General features: G+C 41.3%; 1 protein-coding gene across 2 annotated transcripts; it reads right to left on the bottom strand.

Annotated features, from left to right (window-relative positions):
* Positions 1-1,229: 1,229 nt before the first annotated feature.
* EIF5A2 (eukaryotic translation initiation factor 5A2) lies at positions 1,230-12,398 on the bottom strand. 2 transcript variants are annotated; one of them, XM_073359400.1, is made up of 5 exons: positions 12,234-12,398; positions 11,561-11,753; positions 9,266-9,370; positions 7,279-7,410; positions 1,230-6,431 (listed from the first exon to the last, which is right to left on the bottom strand). In XM_073359400.1, the coding sequence occupies exons 2-5, from the start codon at positions 11,723-11,725 to the stop codon at positions 6,372-6,374; spliced, it is 462 nt and encodes a 153-aa protein (XP_073215501.1). In that variant the 5' UTR covers positions 11,726-11,753; positions 12,234-12,398; the 3' UTR covers positions 1,230-6,371. The 2 variants fall into 2 exon arrangements, with proteins under 2 accessions (XP_073215501.1, XP_073215502.1); XM_073359401.1 differs by having other exon boundaries at positions 11,561-11,750.
* Positions 12,399-21,026: the final 8,628 nt, after the last annotated feature.

Here is a 21,026-nt window from a genome sequence, read left to right as displayed (position 1 = left end):
ATGATCTGGAAAAAGGGGTAAATACTGAGGTGGCAAAATTTGTAGAGGATACAAAACTACCGAAGATAGTAAAATCCAACGCAGACTTTGCAACTCTTCAAAGGGATTGTACAAAACTGAGTGACTGGGCAACACAATGGCAGATGAAATTCAATATTGATAAATGCAGAGTAATGCACATTGGAAAACAATTCCAACTGTCCATATAAAATGATGGGGTCTAAATTAGCTCTTACTAGCAAAGATCTTGTTAACTCTGGACGGCTCTCTATGAAAACATCCCTTCAATTTGCAGCAGCCAGAGCCGCTGTCAAAAAAGCTAATAGAAGGTTGGGAATCACTAAGAAAAGGATCAATAGTAAGACAGGAAAATATATTACCTCTATGTAAATCCATAGTACACCCACATCTTGAATATTGTATGCAGATGTGGTCACACCATCTGCAGACAAGATATTGGAATTGGAAACAGAAAAAGACAACAAAAATGATTAGGGGTATGGAACAGCTTCCATATGAGGAGAGATTAACAAGACTGGGACTTTTCAGGCTGGAAAAGAGACAACTAAGGGGGTATATGCTAGAAATCTGTGAAATCAGGACTTGTGTGGAAAAAGTAAATGTTATTGACTCCTTATTAATAGGCAGCAGGTAAAACAAACAAAAGGAAGTATTTGTTGACCCTATGCAGTGTCAACCTTTAGAACTCTTTGCTAGAGGATGTTGTGAAGGCCAAGACTAGAACAGGGCTCAAAAAAAAAAAAAAGAAAACCACACTAGGTAAGTTCATGGAGGCGAGGTCCCTCAATTGCTATTAGCCAGGATGGTGTTCCTACCCTCTATTTGCCAGAAACTGGGAATGGATTACAGGAGATGGATCACCAGATGATTATGGCATTGGCTACTGTCAGTAAACAGGATACTGGGCTAGATGGACCTTTGGTCTAACCGAGTATGGCCATTCTGATGCCTCTTTGCAGCGTGTCACCCTATTTGTGTTATGTTAGAAGCAATGGATTAGTAAAACCTTGCTTCTTTCCTAATTAGACGAAACCCAGCAATTTGAGAAATCTATAAGGAGCATGACTGCAGCATTCAGAGAGCCATCACCTTTCTTTCTAAACTATCATTCAGTTTGTTAGGGAAGTACTCTTCCAACTTCAAAGTTTCTACCTACTCACATACAAAGGAGTATTTCCTGATAAAATCAAGTTCTTATATCATGCCCATAACTATGATATTTCTTTATTCTTGGAGAAATTTACAACATTCACAACATGTCAAAAAATAGTCACTATAAAACGTTAGAGTTTGATTTTATTTCTTTTGACAGGAAAGTCAGCACTCCTCTGCCCCCAGTACAACTTTATGACAAGCCCTTCTAATTTAAAAAAAAATGTTTTTCACACGGAATGAACAAATGTGTTGCTAAAGGTAGTGAATAAAAAAAGGTATTTTAAAGACTGGACCTTAAGTTTAGCTTCCACTATCCCCCTTACTGTAACTAAAAGTCAAAATGTGCAAATATTTCATAGAAACATTTTAGCCAGCTTCTTCATCATCTAAATGTTAAAGGGCCTTTTTTCAACCATCTTTTGTAAGCCAAACTTCCCTTACTCTTAGTAACTGCAAAAAGAAAAGGAGTACTTGTGGCACCTTAGAGACTAACCAATTTGAACATAAGCTTTCGTGAGCTACAGCTCACTTCATCGGATAGCTGTAGCTCACGAAAGCTCATGCTTAAATAAATTGCTTAGTCTCTAAGGTACCACAAGTACTCCTTTTTTTTTTGCGAATATAGACTAACACGGCTGTTACTCTAAAACCTCTTAGTAACTGAGAGCTTCACTATTACAGAAATGAAAGATGTACAGTTATACCTTTCAAGTTATTGGTTTTATGACTTTAGAAGCAATATATGTTCTACAATATATAAATATTTGAATCCTTCCAGCTGATAACCAACAGGTCTATTTGCTCACTTATCCCTAAAGACTAGATACAATAATTTACAGGGGTTTTTTTGCACTATGTTTAGTAAGATGTCATTGCATAAATACAGTAATTAAAACATCCCTCCCCTTCCTTCTCCCTTTTTAAAAAAATACATTGACTAGTACTTGATATGTTTATAATATAGAATAATTTGAGAATAATGGGGTATCATTTATTTTACAGTAATATGCAGCAAGCATTTAAACTAAACAAGAGTGTTTCTAAGTTTACACTGGTTATTTACCACAATACAGAATCACCCTCAAAAGCCAAATACTTTAGGGTTAGACTACAGATGTTAAAATGAGACTCAAGAAGCTCTAAATTAACTGTGCAAAACTAAATTCCATCATATGTTCAGCATAATATATTCATGTTAAGATTTATACCTTCATTAAAATGGTCTTGATACATAAAATTCACTGTGATACCCAACAGCCTTAGTAGTAAGGACATACTGAATCTTCCTTACCAAACCGGAATTCTTGTAACAAACTATATTCTAATTATTCATCAAAAAGTGTATTTTATTGAATTTTGAAGTCCATTTAACAATTTAACATGCTTGAATTCAGTAAGCTTGCTAACTACAGTAGTTGGACCTATTCCCAAATGTGATTCTTTTACAGATTATGTAGAATACAGTATTCTGAGACTATACAGACGGTGCACCGTCTTTGGCAAGCTACAGGCTACTATGGATCAGAAAAACCCTGTACGAGACTTGCAAGCAGTTACTGTTAAAATAATGAACTTCAGCCCTGAGAACAATGCATTCAAATCATGGCTCAACTGACAAGTCTAGTCGAAAAGCAACTATATCAAGCAAAAATTAAGAGGGTCCATTTAAGTTGTTAAATATTTATCAACATTTGAGGCCAAAAACAGCCTATAGTACATTTAAAGACTTGAAAAGACAAAAACCCTATAAAGACTGGTGCCATAAAAGTGTAACAGTAAGTGAAAATATTTCCTACACCCCTTAGTTTTCCACCTTTCAATTTAGGGAATTGCAGCAGCTGCTAAGAGTTCGCAGTTTTCATGTTCTTGTAGGAGCAAGTTAATTAAAAACCCCTTAATTTAGAAGCTAGTAGTACAAACCAGGTAAATAGATAAGATCTGTTTTAAAGTGGAGCTTTGAGTGCACAAAATTCACCCTCATGAAGCTTCTGACAGATTTCAGGAAGATGCAGCAATTTGAACTGCTACTAGTAGCTAATTTAAAGGTTTATTGTAAATATGACTATTGACAATAAGCTGAAATAGCTTGCTATTAAAGAAATGGCTCAAACATTGGTTTTAAGTTTAGTAAAACATAATACTGTAACTTAACTGATGAAGTGTCCAAGATACTAGTAATAGATTAATTCTCTCCAAGCAACTCCATATGTTGGACCACCTAATAATTACTTGCATAGATCTCAAAGTGCTTTACAAAGGTGGATAAGCAATAGGTATTTAGTCATATGCAAGACTGCTACAGAACCAGCCAACAGAACAAACTCTTGTTTGGAGAAGTACTGTCATCTCAAAGCCTATATTTTGCAGAATTGCAAGCAGGGGTTAGCAGAACTGCCTTTTAGCTCTAAGAAATCTCTCAATCAAGGGACAACTTTGAGATAGCTAGTCCTATACCTTTTGGACACACTTGTGGACCAGCTGCATCCAACATCTGATTGCATGAAATATTTGTGTTGCATGTGTGACCTTTAAGTGTACTAACACAGTAAGTTGCTACACTAGGAGTTGAATTTGTCCAGCCTTTGAACAATATTAAAATATAGTTATAGCAGCCAGAACTTGCATTAGCTTGGTTATGTCAGTGCTAGACATCCTAGCTGGTTGCAGGCTCCGCATCTTGCCCTTAAGACCAGGTCCAGAGGCACTGGTTATTATTGACCCACACTATGAGATACTGAAATGTCATAACAAGCACTGCTGTTCCCTCCTACCCTCCCACACTCCACTTCCTGGTAGAGTACAGGAAGACAAGGAGAGCACTGAGGTTCAGCTCTTAAGAAAGCACTATAGATTTCAGCCTGTAGTAGGGTGCAGAGCCCTGTTTTAAGAATCAAGTTTATTGTTGCATACGAAACAAGGTGCCATTTAGGAAGTTCAATCACAATGCCCCATAAGCAAGGCAGAAATATGTAGTGATACTTGACTGCTGTAAGGATAGTTACAGTACATTGTGCTTTGACGATGGATTAGGTAGCTATTTATTGCTAGCCTGAGCTGCATGATCATGATTGCATGATTATCTCCCCTCCATCATGGTATACTAGGCACATATATACCTTCAGTGTGTTTTACTTTTCATCACTCAGGTTCATTAATCTACCATGATGTAGACTAGGTTTCATATACAAGTTCAGCTCATCAGATAGATAGTTGCTCTGCTCCAACCCCTTTAGTAGGTCGGAGAGTTCCTACCACTAAGTTAAACCTATTTCAAGATAGTGTATAGTAGCATGAAGTCATGGCTCCTGTAGCCAATGAAAGATAGATTATGAACAGTGTATGTTTTGCAAGGGTAGCATTCCAAGTATTTAAACCTTCCCAAATTAGTCAATAGCCATTGAAGCTTAAGGCAAGTTTTTAAAGTGGTTCATTAGAAGTAGGCTTGGAAGGACAGATTTTTAATCCATCAGTAAAAATCTATTTGACCATCCTCACAAACCAACTACAAATGTCGGCATTGATAAACAAAATGTACAAAGAAAAATGCTGTTTGAGAAGTTAGTTTGATTTAAGGACATCTAGCTGTATATTTTGACACATGATGTTGGCCATTTGTGTTTTAGAGATTTATAATGGTTAACTTTTTGAATCTCAACATCTGCTGTCATTAAGTAGCCATTATCTCCCCCTGCTCCCAAATTTCCTACAACTGAAATTTAGAGTTGATAAAAAATACTTAATATAAAAAACAAATTTAGCTTTGCCAAGCCTCATTATAGGGAAATATGACTTAAGTTTAAGCCATGAACTAGTCGTAGAACTAATTTATAGAGAAGAATGAAATTTATGTGTAAGAGCACTATACAGAAAGCACAAGATGCTAAGTTAGTGACAATTCTGTCAGTTTTGCAGAGCTTTTCATGTTTGCTGTTAACAAAGTCATGCCTAAATACACATTTTTAAATGAGTCAGGAACAACTGCTGTGTTGATGGCAAGTTACCTATGTAGCTTCTGCCATGTTTATTTCTAGAACAGGTAGATGTAGTAACTTACTATTACTACTCCTATATTTGAGCCATGATTATGTTTTATATTGGTGTCTGCTGTGCGTATATTTTACTTTTCAAATGCAAAAGTTTGCATTTATAATAATTAAGTTTCCTTTATACAAGATGTGCATTTAAGTCTCAATGCTACAATTCATTTTCAAAAAAAAAAGTGGTCAAAAACCTATACTCATTGTGCTATAAAATCAAAGTAATTAGAACCTGAACATTTACACCTAATACTGGAAGCACTGCAAGAGATTCCTGTGGAGTTAGTCACTCCTTTTTATAGTTTAAGATAATACAATAAGAGCAACTGAACTGCATTTTTCTATTTTTATTATTTAAGTCTGACAAAGGCCTCAAGTGAAAGTGTCACTTTAACATCTAATCCCACCTATCTGTGCATCTTTAATCCAGCTATGTAACATCCGACCAATATTCTGACTGCCTGCCTACACCAAAGGCAGATTTTGACATTTTTATAAAGTTACAATAAGCAAGCCAACAAGTTGGCAAAGGGAGATTATAACAAGAGGTAATACAGTTAGTTGCACATGGCCACCAGGACTTTGTCAAGCTAATTGGCATTTTTTTTTTAATCACTTGAATTTCATGGTCTAAGAAATGTGATCAGCACCCACAGTTCAGTGAGAATCCCAATTCACAAAATATTAATGTCTAAGTTAAAACAATTCTATATTATGACAGTTCTACCTAAATGTTATGGCAAAAAACTAAATACTATTTATGTTCTAGGTTAATTTATAATCCTAGATGCCATTGACTATCTTATCTAAAATCCCCTGAATACTGTACACTGTCTGTTCACACAGACAGACATGTTTTGCTCAAACAAATAAAATATACCTGCTAATGAACGAAACCATCAGGTTTCTTGGACCCATAAACTGAAGCCTACAGGCATGTTAGAAGAGGTACACAATTCAGAAGGAATTAAAACCTCAGTGATTATGAAAATTGCCAGTCAGCCTGCAACACTAATCCAGAATCCAGCACTATTTTGAAACAATCCAAAAAGAAATGAGGTTGCTTGTGAAGGCCATAGCTTTGGTGACAATCAGAACCAAATTTAAGATCTGTGGTTTGTCCGGACCTGAGCAATTGCTCGAGCCTGGAGATCCTATTTATTTGCAGGGCTTTATGGCTACAGCATATTCTTCGCTCATTGCACACATGACTGACACCTAGAAGACAAAAGAAACATTAAAAATGTATGGATGACTCAATCACAAGAAACAAACCAATATGTGATAAAAGAAACTTCACCGAAAACTAATGTTGGAGGGACTCCTATCCCCACCTCCTCTTGTTTGAGAAGTAGCAGTAAATACAGATAACATGGAAATGTGTTTAATCTGATACAGAAAGTTTCCTACAGCTGGTCATTCCATCTGGCCCTATGAGGTGTTCTCTCTGGATATGCATCCCTTTCTTTGCCCTGCTGCTTAGTCATCTGTTATGTTAGTGACTGGCAGCTCTTGGTTCTTCTCTCATAGCAGATGTCAGAGACAGCTAAACCTATCTATACTGACAAACCCTCCTAGTGGAGATGCAGTTTATACTAGCAAGAGTGTGCTTTTGCTCATATAAGCCGCATTTCCGTTACAACTTTTACCTTTATAGCTGTGTTGGGTAATGGTGTAATTTCCCGCCTTCCCCCCCGCCAAAGCTCCGAGCCCACACAACTACACCAGCAAAACTTAAGTTTAGACCAGGTCTCAACTTGGCTTGTAATTTCCAGTTTGTGGCACAGCAAAGAGTTTGGACACATGCAAATGCAACTGAGGTGAGAACCGGCAAGCTTTCCATCAACCACAGAAGGGAGACCACTTAACTGCTTGAGCTGAGTTATGGAGGTTCATTTGTAACAGCTATACTCCTAAATTTGGTAGGAAGGAGTTTGAGAGTGTGGGAAACTGGTATGCTTCCAACTTCAGATTGAGAGAGTAAGAGACCAGGACCATTCTTTATCACAGAATCTTATGGAAAGTACAGATACCCTTTAGTGGCACCTTGATACTTTGTTCTTACCTGTACATCTTCACCTGCATTGTATTTCCCCTCTATTTCTTTGCCTAGTTCACCTTCTGGCAGCTTCAAATCCTCACGAACATCACCGCTTTCTGTCAGCAGAGAGAGGTAGCCATCCTGAATACAGATCAGCTATAGGGAGAAGTTGGTTTTTAGAAAATTCATCCTGCTAATTTGTCTAAATAGCAAGATTTACTAGTTTGTATTAATTCAGTGTATCAACTATGGAAACTAGGCCATCCTGTTACTTGCTGCTTCAAATATCACAGTAGTTTGGAGACAGATTCTACATCATCATGTTAACTTTGTTGCCTAATCAGGCTGCAAATCATGACATGACGGTTTTAAATGACCTTTCAAGAGAAGGGATTGAAAGCTATTAGCTTCTGCTAAACTAAGTTAAGTTGCACATTTGTTTTAAGTGGTCAAGTTATTAAGCACAAGAGTAAGTGTCCTGGGTGGTAGCACAACTACAAAACAAATAAGCTGACTTGATGATTTAGAGAGTATTTCTCTAGGCCATCACATCAGATTCCATTTATCTGAATGAACCAAATGCAGTGGTTTTTAACTCTAGCTCTTAAGTGCTGCTTTACAAGGCACTCACAAGGCGAGTCAGGAAGAAATTCTAGACTGCCATTCTCTGTATGAAAGTTAAGCTATTTTAATTTTTGAATGGTAACAGTCAAGTAACTAGCTTTGGACACCAAAAGGCTGGAACTGCCCATAAGACTGCATCACATATGAAAGTTCATATATCCTAATGGCTCTAGAGAGGGCCTTACTTTTCAGTAGCTTCCTAGAGGGACCTCTAAGTGAACTAAAGAACCAGGACAACAATGCTAAAAATACAAATGGGAAGCTCAAGCTCTAATATTGTGATTTAGTACTTGGTAAGTAGCACCAACAGCTCTGAAGAAAAGTTACTATCCAGAACATGTACACTGCAGGCTGCAGTGTACATGATGCATACCGGGGCAATAAAGAACAGTCCACCTTGATTAGGAGCTTTAGCATTAGTACTCTAACCATATGACCTTGAGTTTGCCAATTAATACTAATTGAGGATGTCATTTGATCTGGACAGATATCAACTAATAACTTTAAGATGAACTCCACCATATTTTGTTACCATCCTCCATAATTCATTCGTTCAGAGTAATCCAGCTTTTGACATCATTTGCACTGAGTTAGTGGACTGAATTTCTAGTGCCCCTGGTTCTAAGATGTTTAACTCAGTGCACTCTGAATTCATCAGAGCTGTCGTTTCATGCAGACTAAAAGCCTGAATAGAAGCAACAAGGCTAGAAACTTGACTATCCTAAGATGTTAATTATGTTATGGAGAAGTGAAAAGTAGACAGGAAGGTGGCAGAGATCTGAGGTCTAGTTAATTTGTCAGCATCCTTCTAACACTTCGAAAAAGTTATCAAGTTAACAGAGGACATTTGTGAACCAGTTCCCTGCATCTACACTCCTCAATAGTGTTCAGTAGAATCAGAATGACTTTGGAGCAGTGCCAGCTAAACAGTTCAAGTCTATTTCAAGTCAAAAGAAATTCAGTAGGTATACTCAAGCCCAGAGTAAATGTGCTGCTCTGAAGGAAGTCCAGAAATCTTACCAAAGATAAGTCTTTTCTCGCCCCTGTAGTAAAGATACTTTCCCATCCTCCAGTATATAACCATTTTCCTTTCCCCATTAGAGAGTCATATTACCACCTTGCACTCCCTGACAGCAAAATGAAGTTAATATCCCAGACTTCAGGCCAAAATTTTAGAGCTAGTATGTTCAACAAGGGAGTAACTACCCTCAGAAGAGAGAAAGAAAAAGGGTCTGAAGTGGGAGAAGCAACTTTTTAAATTTTTTAAGCTAGCTACAATATGACATGCAGTTTAGGAGTGGAGCTAATTTACTTGTAGTATCTGAAATTTGTCATTATGACAACAGTTAGGAAGCTGTCTAATCACATCATCAGTAAACAGACTCACTTGATAGTCATTCCTCTTGATATTTGGAACATCCATGTTATGAGTGGATGGGCAGATATCTTCATATTTTTTGCCAGTGAATATATCAATACCAACCAAATGAACCTGCAAGAAGAGTAGTAAAGAGCAATTAGTTTTTTCTCCACTTAGGATCAGTCACTGGCAGCCTGCTGTTCAAGGCAACAGTTTAAGTTACTGGTTCATTTTATATATAAAACCGATTCCACTTTGAATGGGAGGGGCAAGAATTTTAGTCCAAGAGTTTATGGGTAACCTGAAAGAGAAAGTTCTGCTTGTACCCTTCCCCCCACCTCCGGTCATATATGAAGATGGTTTGAAACATTTGTCTTAAAGAAAGAGACTAAGAAAATTAGAGCTTTGGTATCCCAGTTCTACAATGACATCACTAGATTTGATATTTAAGGCTATGTTGGTTAGGAGTGTGAGAAAAAAAGTCACTCTTAACCAGTACAGCAATGCCAAAAGGTCTTTTCCCAGTATAAGCCAAGTCTACAGTAAAAAGTCTGTGCTGGTAAAGATATATACTTACAAATCTTAGCTTGGGCCAGGCCTGAAAGATGAGAGAGAAGTGGGATTTAAGCCCTTCTCCCCCAGTAGTAGGGGCATTTCTAAAAACTCCCTAGTAGTGCCAACACCAAACTAACCTATTCACAAGTCTTTTTGCTATGGTCTTAGACATTTTTGTGATGTTACATGTCTATGCTAAGACTCCAATGATTGCCAGACTACCTGAACTAGTATTACCACAATGGAAGGTAGACTAAAACCTGGTATAAACCAGGCTATCAACTGTTAACACCAATTAAGGTCTCCCTGTCCACCCTCTTAAACATCAAAATCTGGGCTGTTTCCAGGTCAATTAACTAAGAGACCCAAACGACCAAGGTTGTTACCTGCCCTTATCTTTATTTTGGTAATTATTTCAGGGCATCTTAGCTGCTGGTAGGCACTGAAGACAACTAGTTTTAAGAACAGTTTCTAGAAAAAGATTAACCAAAAGTGTGTCTACACTACAACTGCTACAGCTGCACAGCACTGCTGTAGCACCATAGCTCATATGCTCCATGCATCAACAGAAAACATTTTCCACTGATCTAGGTAATCCAACACAGCTCTGAGTGATGTAGCTAGTCAACCTAACAACATGTAGACGAGGCCTGAGGGTCTGATCAGAACATTTTAAAGCCATTAGAGTGTCCCCTGCAAACCCATATATTGCTATACTGCTCCCAGGGACGGGTGTAGGTCTCGTAGATTTTTTTTGTTATCTTTAGTTAATTGCTGTTACCCTCTATTGTTTAGTAGACAGACATACCTTAGGCTTCTACTTCAAGGTACAAAAGTGTAGTGAAGACTTAAGTACTCAATTAGCATGTGGTAAAAGCCAAGTATTTGTCACCTAGAACAGAGGCAAGGGAATGTCCACACCAGCCTTCAAAAAACAGATTAAGTAAATCAATTAATTGCCAGTTAGCTAGAGACATAAGAATTTAGTGAAGCCACACCAAAGACTAGTGCAAAGTATGTCTACTTAGCCAAGCCATTTAGATGGTCTCAAAAAGTGGGGCAAGACTCTATCATACAGTACTTTAATTCTAGATTGTTTAAATTAGAATTTGGAAAGTCTATAAAATGGGTTATATTGAGTCCTTTAATATGTTAGAGGCACCTCCAGTTGTCTACAGTAGGCTGTTAACATGCATTACCCAATGCCTTCCAAATCCGCCTTTAGGCAAAGGCTAGTCTGTAATCCCTCTACCTTCTTAGAGCACTTCCATCAAGTCCATAAACTCTGGTCTACCCCATGTAATTTTCAAGATCCTACAAGGAAAATGCACACATAGGATCTTGTCTTTAATATTACCCCCACTGTTTATCATTTGCCAAAGAGTTGGGATTGAATAGTACAGAAAACTTGCTCTGAGGCATGGGCACGCTGGTATTATGTCCATAATAATTCCATAACTAGAAGTTTCAGAGTAGCAGCCGTGTTAGTCTGTATTTGCAAAAAGAAAAGGAGTATGTGTGGCACCTTACAGACTAACAAACTAACAAAAGCTTATGCTCAAATAAATTTGTTAGTCTCTAAGGTGCCACATATACTCCTTTTCTTATAACTATAAGTGTATCTAAAGATCTGACAGGTGATTTGTGCAGAGTGTGTGTGTATACATGTGTACACACACAACATTATTAATATAAAAAATAAAGTCATTGAGAGAGAAGATATTCAAGCCCAAAAGGAAAGGTATGAGAGCATGCCAGTCTGTTTACCTTGGCATGACCGTGCTTGCCGGTCTTAGAGGTTGACATTTCAACAATTTTGCAAGGACGTCCCTTGAGCACCACAAAGCCGTTCTTGCGCAGCGCAGAGCATTGCATGGGGTAGGTGGAGGAAGCACCAGCATCTCCAGTCGTGAAGTCAATCTCATCGGCCATGGTGCGCTGGGTCCGTTAGCGGGTACTACTAGAGAATAAGGAGCGGATGCAGCTTTTACCAGCAACCAGACAGCTTAGAGAAACGTGGGAGGAGGGTCCCAGGGCATCTACACAGCAGTTAAGCAGCCCCTTAGCCCGGGCCGGGCGCGGGGGTTTAGCTGCGGTGCACGTGTACCCTGCCTGGGCGCTGAGCGGCGCAGGGAGCCGACCTGCCCCAGGGCTGCTGGCCGGCCGGGCAGCCCGTGCTCCTGGGCAGCCCCTCAGCTGGGCCCAGGGGTCTGCCCGCCCCGGGCCGGCCAGCGGCGCGAGGGAGGCCTCCGGCCCTGCCCACGTGCCTGCGGAGACGCCGTTGTGGCGCCCGGCCGGACTGCGGAGGGGGTGCCGGCCGCGTGGAGACAGAGCCGCGCTCGCCCCACATCCCGCGTGCGCCCGTGAAGGGCTCCCACCGCCCGCGGGGCCCCGGCAACTCCAACGGCCGGGAGCGGCGCGCGCCAGGCCCGGCCCTTACCCGCCGACAGGAAACGGAGCGTCGCCCGCTGCGCACACGCGCCCGGCCTCTAGCACTGCGGCAGCCGGGGAAGCGGGGGGGAGGCAGGACAGAGCGGTAGAGCCTCACGCGCACACCGATACTCCCCCACCCCCCCACTTCCGCTTTGTAGCCGCGGGCGCAGCTCTCATTGGCTGCCAGGAGGCCAGGTTAGGCGGGGCTCCGGGTGCCCCGCCCCTTCCATGTGACTCGGAGCGCACAAACTTCCGGGTCACCCGCGCGCCGCGCCGCGCCCCTACCGTGGCGATTCACCGCCGCTCAGCATTGGTTGGAGTCTGACCACGTGGTGCGGAAAGTTCACTTTCCCCTCCCCTCGAGCTGCTCCTCCTCCACATGCCTTAAAGCAACAGCACTTCCGCTTGGGGCGTCTCTCCAACCGGAAACAGGTTTCCCCACAGACTTGTGGGATGATCTGCGTCTCGCCTACTATGGAAAGCGGCTTGGGTCACAATATCCCTTCCTCCCGCCAACCAGCAGCTTTGTCACGTGACGCTGGCGGCCATTGCTACCGAGGCAACTTCTGAGCGTGTAAAGGGGCTGGTTTGGGGCTTGCCCGCCCTGCTGTAAGGGCCGTCCCTTCTTTGGTGCCACGCATCCTGGCGTGGCGACTCGCCTTACAGCCCTGATGCTGGGCGTACGGCCTGCCAGGGGTGCGCGTTCTGCAGGGCTGTGGCATGTCGGGTTGCTAAAGTATTTCCAAAATAAGGGGTTGTTTTCTTAGCAGCCCTGCACCACGCCTCTTCCTGATATTATTATTAGTATTAATAATAAGCAGCGCTCACTTACATTCACCAGGGGTATTTCTTGCTCCTTTTTGCAGCACTCAGCAATTCCTGATCTTGTACAGAGATGAAAAAATAAGTCCTTGTAATAAGGGACTATTGGTAACCCTAGACTTAACTGGCATGCCCCCCCACCACCACCTATGAAACACCAGGCCTGGGAATGAGCCTCGCATTCCACCACATTTCAGAGTTTACTAGGCAAATCAACAGAGCACTAGCTCAGAAGCAGCTGTCACTCACCCAAGGTTGAGAGAGGGTGGGTCAGAGCTGACCAGGCTGACTTTGCCATGTTGCCTTTCAGATAGACAAGCATACTTTGGCCCATTTAACTTACACTATGCGGATCTTTGTCTCTTTCTAGTGGTTAGATGCATACCAAGGTATGAGTACGTTACTACCACCATCCTAATGTGCACTATTGTTGTGCTCTAGTAAAAGTTAATGCTTTGAGATCCCAGGTTCAGTTCCCATAGCTGGTCAAGAAGGGGTATAGTTATATTTGCTATGCTCTTTCTAACTATTAGGTCATACTCTGCTAAGAGAAGCAGGAACAGAATCTGATTTGTGTCCATTTATTCTTTTGCATAGAAACTGACCGGTTTGGCCAATATACATGGCAGAGGGGCATTGCTGGCACATGATGGCATAGATCACATTGGTAGATGTGCAGGTGAATGAGCCCCTGATGGTGTGACTGATGTGATTAGGTCCTATGGTGATGTCCCTTGAATAGATATGCGGACAGAGTTGGCAATGGGATTTGTTGCAGGGATAGGTTCGTGGGTTAGTGTTTCTGTTATGTGGTGTGTAGTTGCTGGTGAGTATTTGCTTCAGGTTGGGGGGCTGTCTGTAAGCGAGGACTAGCCTGTCTCCCAAGGTCTGTGAGAGTGAGGGATTGTCCTTCAGAATAGTTTGTAGATCCTTGATGATGCGCTGGAGAGGTTTTAGTTGGGGGCTGTAGGTGATTGCTAGTTCACAAATAGTTGTATTAAAGCCTGTTTTATCCCCAGTTCAGGCTACTCCTCCTAGAGGATAACAGCATGCCTCCCACACCAGTCACTCCTACCTGCTGACATGTCTAGGAGGAAAAATATATTTGTTAGTTTGGGAACACAGGAATAATTATTAAAATGAGTTTATATTGTAAAACATTATAGTTAGAGGTGAATTTGGGTGTTGTGTTAATATTTGTTTTGTTATTCTATTTTCAGTGTTTGTATTCTGGTTAACAGGAGCTGCCCCTTTGAGAACAAGGTGGGGCTGAGGGTGAGGTCTGAAGAAGACAGAGTAGTGTGGGGGAGCTGTTGCTTCTGTATGCAGAGATTGGAAGACTCATGGATCAGCCCATATCTACATTATGGGCGCTGCAGCCGCAGAGCTACAGCTCTGTGTCTGTAGCACCGTAGCATAGACACTTCCTACAGCAACTGAAGGGTCCCCCCCCCACCTCCGTCAGTGTAGGTAATCTACCTCCCTGAGTGGTGGAGCAATCAACGGAAGATTCTTCCATTGATGTAACTGCATCTGTCAGCTTAACTATGGTGCGGTGGTGTGAATTTTTCACAGCCACTGAACAATGTAGCTAGGTCATGCTAAATTTTAAGTGTAGACCAGGTCTTAGCCATCTTGCTTTAGCCTAAGGGCTTATCTCTATGGGGAATTTACCAGCATAACTATGCTGATAAAATTATACTGCTATAGTTATGCTTCTACATTTCCCCATTTAGATAAGCCCTTACTCGATAGAGCATGACCACAGCAATTGAGTTCCACATCCTGGCTGTCATGCCCCATGTCCACACTGACGCTGTATCTAATAATGGGAGACACAAAGATTTCTGGGTGTTTCCCATGTTTCGTGTGCTATTACATCTTTGTGCTGTCAGGTATGGATCCCATTCAGTCTAACAACTGGAACTGACAGATGCTGGTTTTTATGGAGACGATGTTTTCTCTGGCATGCAACTGCCAAAGCCGCTGCAGGGGGTGATGTCACGTGTTTCAAGGGTGGCTTTTTGCCCACAGAAGATAGTGGCAGCTTGCTATTACAAACAGAAGGAGTAAAGGCCAGCACCTTGCGGACATAGAGACATGGACTTAGTTGATGTGTTTTTCCCCTGTGGAGATCAGAGCTGGATCGGGGCTACAAGCATAGAGTTGTGGGAATCCATTATGATGGAAATATGCAATGACCAGCAGTGGGCCCCAAATTTTCATACGAGGAAAGCAACATTCCTTTAGCTGTGTGAGAAGCTTACCCCAATCCTTGAGCTCCAGTACACCTGGATGAAAGAGGCAATAATACTCCAGAAACAAGTTGTTATTGCCCTCTGGAAACTGGAACCTTGGACCGCTATAGATCTGTTGGTAATTGATTCAAAGATGGCTAATCCCCAGCTGACATCACGGATAGGCAATTATCACTCTGCTGGTAAAAGTTGCCACAAAACGCCAAGAAGTGCTGGTATGGGTAATAGACATCTATCAGTCTGGACACTTCATGGCCTCTCATTGGTGCGGTAGCCAAAAACCTCACAAACACCCCTGTGAGGTGGAATAGTGCTGTTATCCTCATTTTACAGATGGGGGACTGATGCCCAGAGAGACTAAGTGACTTGTCCAAGCTCACCCAGCCTGCGGCGGAGCATGACATTGAACGCATTATTTTTCATTTGGAATTAAGTAGCACCTAGAGGCACCAGTCAGAGATCAGGGTCCAATTGTCCTATAGCCATTTACGGGTATGTCTATAGTTCGAGTGCCACAGCAGTGCAGCTATAGCAATGCAGCTAGGTCACAGTAGTGCTGCAGGTAGACGTTCGCTACAGCACCGGAAGAGCTGTTTCTTTTGCTTTAGTAACTCTGCTCCCTCAAGACACAGTAGCTAGGTCGACAGAATTCTTTCGTTGACGTAGAAGTATCTACAGCGGGACTTAACCACATCTCTCAGGGATGTGAATTTTTGAGGGATGTAGCGAGGTCAACCTCAGTTGTTTGTATTACAAATCAGGATTAGGAATCAGGAAATCTGGGTGTAAATCCCAGCTCTCTGACATACTACCTTTGTGACACTAGGAAACATTCTGACAGAGGTAACTGTCCGTTCTAGGCAGGAAAGGCCTGAGCTACACCCGGATTTTGTACAGTATAACTTACAGTTGGGGGTGTGATTTTTTCTGAAGTAATTATAATGGTACAACCTCTAGTATGGATGCAGTTATACCAGTACAAGTAGATGGGAATAAGCTATTGTCCATTTATTCCTGCAATAAGCACATTTAACAGGTATAACTGTACCCACGCTAAGGGGCTGGTAGTTAAAGTGGTGCAGACATGGTCTTGTGGGGGCGGAAAAGTGAGAGCTTTCCATTCTGAGGTTTCAACACGGTGCTTTGACTGTATCACAGTGATTCCTTTGAAACAACCTCCATTCCCCTCACACAATCTTAATATTTTCCCCTCCAAGATATATCCACTGAACCTCACACAAATATGAGGCAAATGAAATGAATAAAATCGAGTAAAATATGGTTGCAGGTTCTCCAAAAACATCTGTCATCTGGGGTTGTTCCTGTGAGAAGCCTCTGTTCAATGGTTTCTGCTGCACTTTACTAATTTGGTCTGCAGGTGGTGCTGGTGAGTATGAAAGGAAAACATCTAAGCTAAATGGTTTCAGAGTGGTAGCCGTATTAGTCTGTATCAGCAAAAAGAACGAGGAGGACTTGTGGCACCTTAGAGACTAACACATTTATTTGGGCATAAGCTTTTGTGGGCTAAAACCCACTTCATCAGATGCATGCAGTGGAAAATACAGTAGGAAGATATATACACACACAGAGAACATGACAAAATCTTAATTGATCACTCTTGTTATAGTGTGTATGACAACACCCATTTTTCCATGTTCTCTGTGTGTATATATATATATCTTCCTACTGTATTTTCCACTGCATCTGATGAAGTGGGTTTTAGCCCACGAAAGCTTATGCTCAAATAAATGTGTTAGTCTCTAAGGTGCCACAAGTCCTTCTGTTCTTTTATCTAAGCTAAATGTGGCATTAAGAGCCTATTTATTATGCAGGTATTTGTAACAGGCACAGTTTGGCTAATGATGTTATAACAATCTTGGGGTTTATTAAATGACAAACCAGTAAATGAGAAAGGAATAAAACTTTAATAAAACAAACTGGAGAGTGTCTCTGGTGAACAGCCATGGGGTGTTCCCAACCCCCGCCCCCCACCCCTTTCCAGCCACATCTCCAAATTCCCACACTCATAACACAGTCCCTTATGAGTGAGTCTCTCCAAATCACAATAGTTCGTAAACATATACATCTTCCCATTTAAAGAAAAAAGAATTATCTCTCTCTCTCTAACAGTTAACAACTATCTAATAACATACACATAAAATTCTCAACCCATCTAGTACATTTCTATAAACCCAATGTCTCAACTACTTAGAGAGGAGAGGTTACCAGCACCTCACTGTGGAGTTAGTCTTTACCATTCACTTTCCTCTAATACCCCTTCTCCAGGCAGGTTAGCAAGTCTCTCTCAGTCTTTCAGGACCTTTAGGCTTCATCTACACTAGTACTTTTGTCGATAAAATTTTTGTTGTACAGGGTTGTGAAAAAAACACCTCCCTGACCAACGTAAGTTTCACCAACGAAAGTGCTGGTGTGGGCAGCACTATGTTGGCAGGAGAGGCTCTCCTGCAGGCATAGCTAATGCGGCTACACGGGAGACTTTACAGCATTTCCTGCTTCCACTTCTGAATTTCTTTCTTCTGCTGTATGGTTTCATTGTTATGAGATTTCAGCAGGTTAGCATCAATTGGTAAATTAGATCTGCTCCTTCTTCCCATTAACTGCTGAGCTGCAGAAAAGCCATTCTCCAGAGGTGTATTTTGATAAACCAATAAAACTTTATACAAATCATCTCCACTGTCAAAAGCCTTTTTTCATAAGGTTCTTTTGTGTCTGTATAGACCTTTCCACAGATCCATTTTATGGGGATAATTTGGACTTGATGTTTTGTGATGAAAATCCAAATCTATGGCAATTTACCTAAAATCTGCACTGGAAAATTGTGGCCCATTATCGCTAAAATCTTTATCTGGAATTCCATGTCTGGAGAAGATTCCCTTCATGCCAGCTGTCACTGACTTACTGTTAGTACTGTGCAGTGTGCAAATTTCTGGGTATAGAGAATAATAATCTGAGACTATTAAATAATCCTTTGATTGCCAGATAAATAAGTTAGTGCCGACCTTCTCGTTAAGCTTTTGCGGAACTGGATGAGGTCTCAGTGGCTCTGCTTGTTGGCATGGCTTGGATTTCAATTAGGAAAAGCAGTTTCCCACCACATTAGCGATGTTGTGATTGATCTGTGGCAATACATAACGCTTGTGCTCCTTTGCACTTCTCAATTCCTAAATAACCCTGGTGAATCTTCTGTAGAATTTATTTTCAGAGATCCCACTTTTGACACCATGTTACGAGCTTGGGGTTCATTAAATAAACAACCAGTGAATGAAAAAGGAATAAAACTTTATTAAAACAAACTGGGGAGCATCTCTGGTGCTCAACTGCACAGAGCCATGCGGTGTTCCCAACCCCTACTTCCAAGGCACATCTCCAAATTCCCACACTCCCATCACGGTCCCTTATGAGGGAGTGTCTCCAAATCACAATGTTTCATACATATATCTTGACAGGTGTCAGAACTAGAGACTTGGGGTTATAGATTTCATTCTGACGACCTAGCTGGGATAAATGGGCTAGAGAGTGTTGATACTAACATTTTGTGGGCTCTCTTTAGCTGAGTTGATTGACAGCAAAATGCCAACTTATCCGCTTCATCACCCTCTGTATTCTTAATCACATGTTCTTCTGATGTGGTGGATTAGTATACAAGTACTTACTGAGGCAAAAGTGGCAATTAACTAGTCTGACATCAGAGCATGAAGTTGAAACTCATGTCTTCTAAAGGTAACAAGCAGATTTCTGTGTTTCAATGCTAATATGTACTGCAGATGGCTATGATAGGAGTTGATATTTCTCCTTATCTTGGGGGGAAGTGCAGAAGCTTGTTTTGTGCTATTTCCTTTGCAATGAATACCATAAGTACACACACACACACACACTTTCAGAGGTGCTGACTGCTATGATGTCACAAATACTCCCATACAGCTAGACAGATGGAACCCAAAGCAGAACAAGGCCTGCTAGTTATTTCTGAAATCCCCAACTCAGTTGCTTTAATGCTATTAGTAAGACAACAGAAGCCACTTAATATTCCCCCCAACACCCAATTAAGAGCATGCCTGTTTAATTGCAATAGGGACTACATTCAGTGCAATGTTTATAAATGACTCTAAACAATAGGCTAATCTAAGTGGCATCTCTTGGTGTTGTCTGCAAACCTGTTTTCTTTAGTTAACAGCTGTGAATGGATATTTGCTGGCATACATCTTTCATTGCAAGAACTTTTTTTCACTTAAAGCAACTTTTCTGCTCTATTGTGGCTACTAAGCAAATCAGTTTTAATGTTTTAAATGGCCCGTTGCTGATTTCTAAATGAAGCTTTAATTTAATAGGCATATATCTGTCTAGATCAGCAGTTTTCAAATCTTTTCATAGATTCATAGTTATTAAGGTCAGAAGGGGCCATTACGATCACCTAGTCTGACCTCCTGCACAATGCACAGAATCTCACCCACCCACTCCTGCAATAAACCTCTCACCTATGTCTGAGCTATTGAAGTCCTCAAATCATGGTTTAAACACTTCAAGGTGCAGAGAATCCTCCAGCAAGTGACCCGTGCCCCATGCTACAGAGGAAGATGAAAAAGCCCCAGGGCTGCTGCCAATCTTCCCTGGAGGAAAATTCCTTCCCACCCCAAGTATGGCGATCAGCTGAACCCTGAGCATGTGGGCAAGATTCGCCAGCCAGATACCCAGGAAAGAATTCTCTGTAGTAACTCAGATCCCACCCCATCTAACATCCCATCACAGGCTATTGGGCCTATTTACCATGAATAGTTAAAGATCAATTAATTGCCAAAATCACGTTATCCCATCATACAATCTCCTCCATAAACTTATCGAGTTTAATCTTGAAACCAGATAGGTCTTTTGCCCCCACTGCTTCCCTTGGAAGGCTGTTCCAGAACTTCACTCCTCCGATGGTTAGAAACCATCTAATTTCAAATCTAAACTTCCCGAAGGCCAGTTTATATCCATTTGTTCTTATGTCCACATTGGTACTGAGTTTAAATAATTCCTCTCCCTCCCTGGTATTTATCCCTCTGATATATTTATAGAGAGCAATCATCTCTCTCCTCAGCCTTCTTTTGGTTAGGCTAAACAAGCCAAGCTCCTTGACTCTCCTTTCATAAGACAGGTTTTCCATTCCTCGGATCATCCTAGTAGCCCTTCTCTGTACCTGCTCCAGTTTGAATTCATCCTTCTTAAACATGGGAGACCAGAACTGCACACAGTATTCCAGATGAGGTCTGACCAGTGCCTTGTATAATGGTACTAACACCTCCTTATCTCTACTGGAAATACCTCACCTGATGCATGCCAAGACCACATTAGCTTTTTCCACAGCCATATCACATTGGCGGCTCATAGTCATCCTGTGGTCAACCAAAACTCCAAGGTCCTTCTCCTCCTCCGTTACTTCTAATTGATGCGTCCCCAGCTTATAACTAAAATTCTTGTTATTAATCCCTAAATGCATAACCTTACACTTCTCACTATTACATTTCATCCTATTACTATTACTCCAGTTTACAAGGTCATCCAGATCCTCATTTATGATATCCCAGTCCTTCTCTAAATTGGCAATACCTCCCAGCTTTGTATCATCCACAAACTTTATTAGCACACTTCCAATTTTTGTGCCGAGGTCAGTAATAAAAAGATTAAATAAAATTGGTCCCCAAACTGATCCTTGAGGAACT

This window comes from Lepidochelys kempii, chromosome 9, assembly GCF_965140285.1.
Source record: "Lepidochelys kempii isolate rLepKem1 chromosome 9, rLepKem1.hap1, whole genome shotgun sequence".
In the NCBI taxonomy this organism is placed as follows: domain Eukaryota; kingdom Metazoa; phylum Chordata; order Testudines; family Cheloniidae; genus Lepidochelys; species Lepidochelys kempii.
The sequence above is the reverse complement of the archived record's forward strand: the minus strand, read 5'-3'. Positions and strand labels throughout refer to the sequence as shown.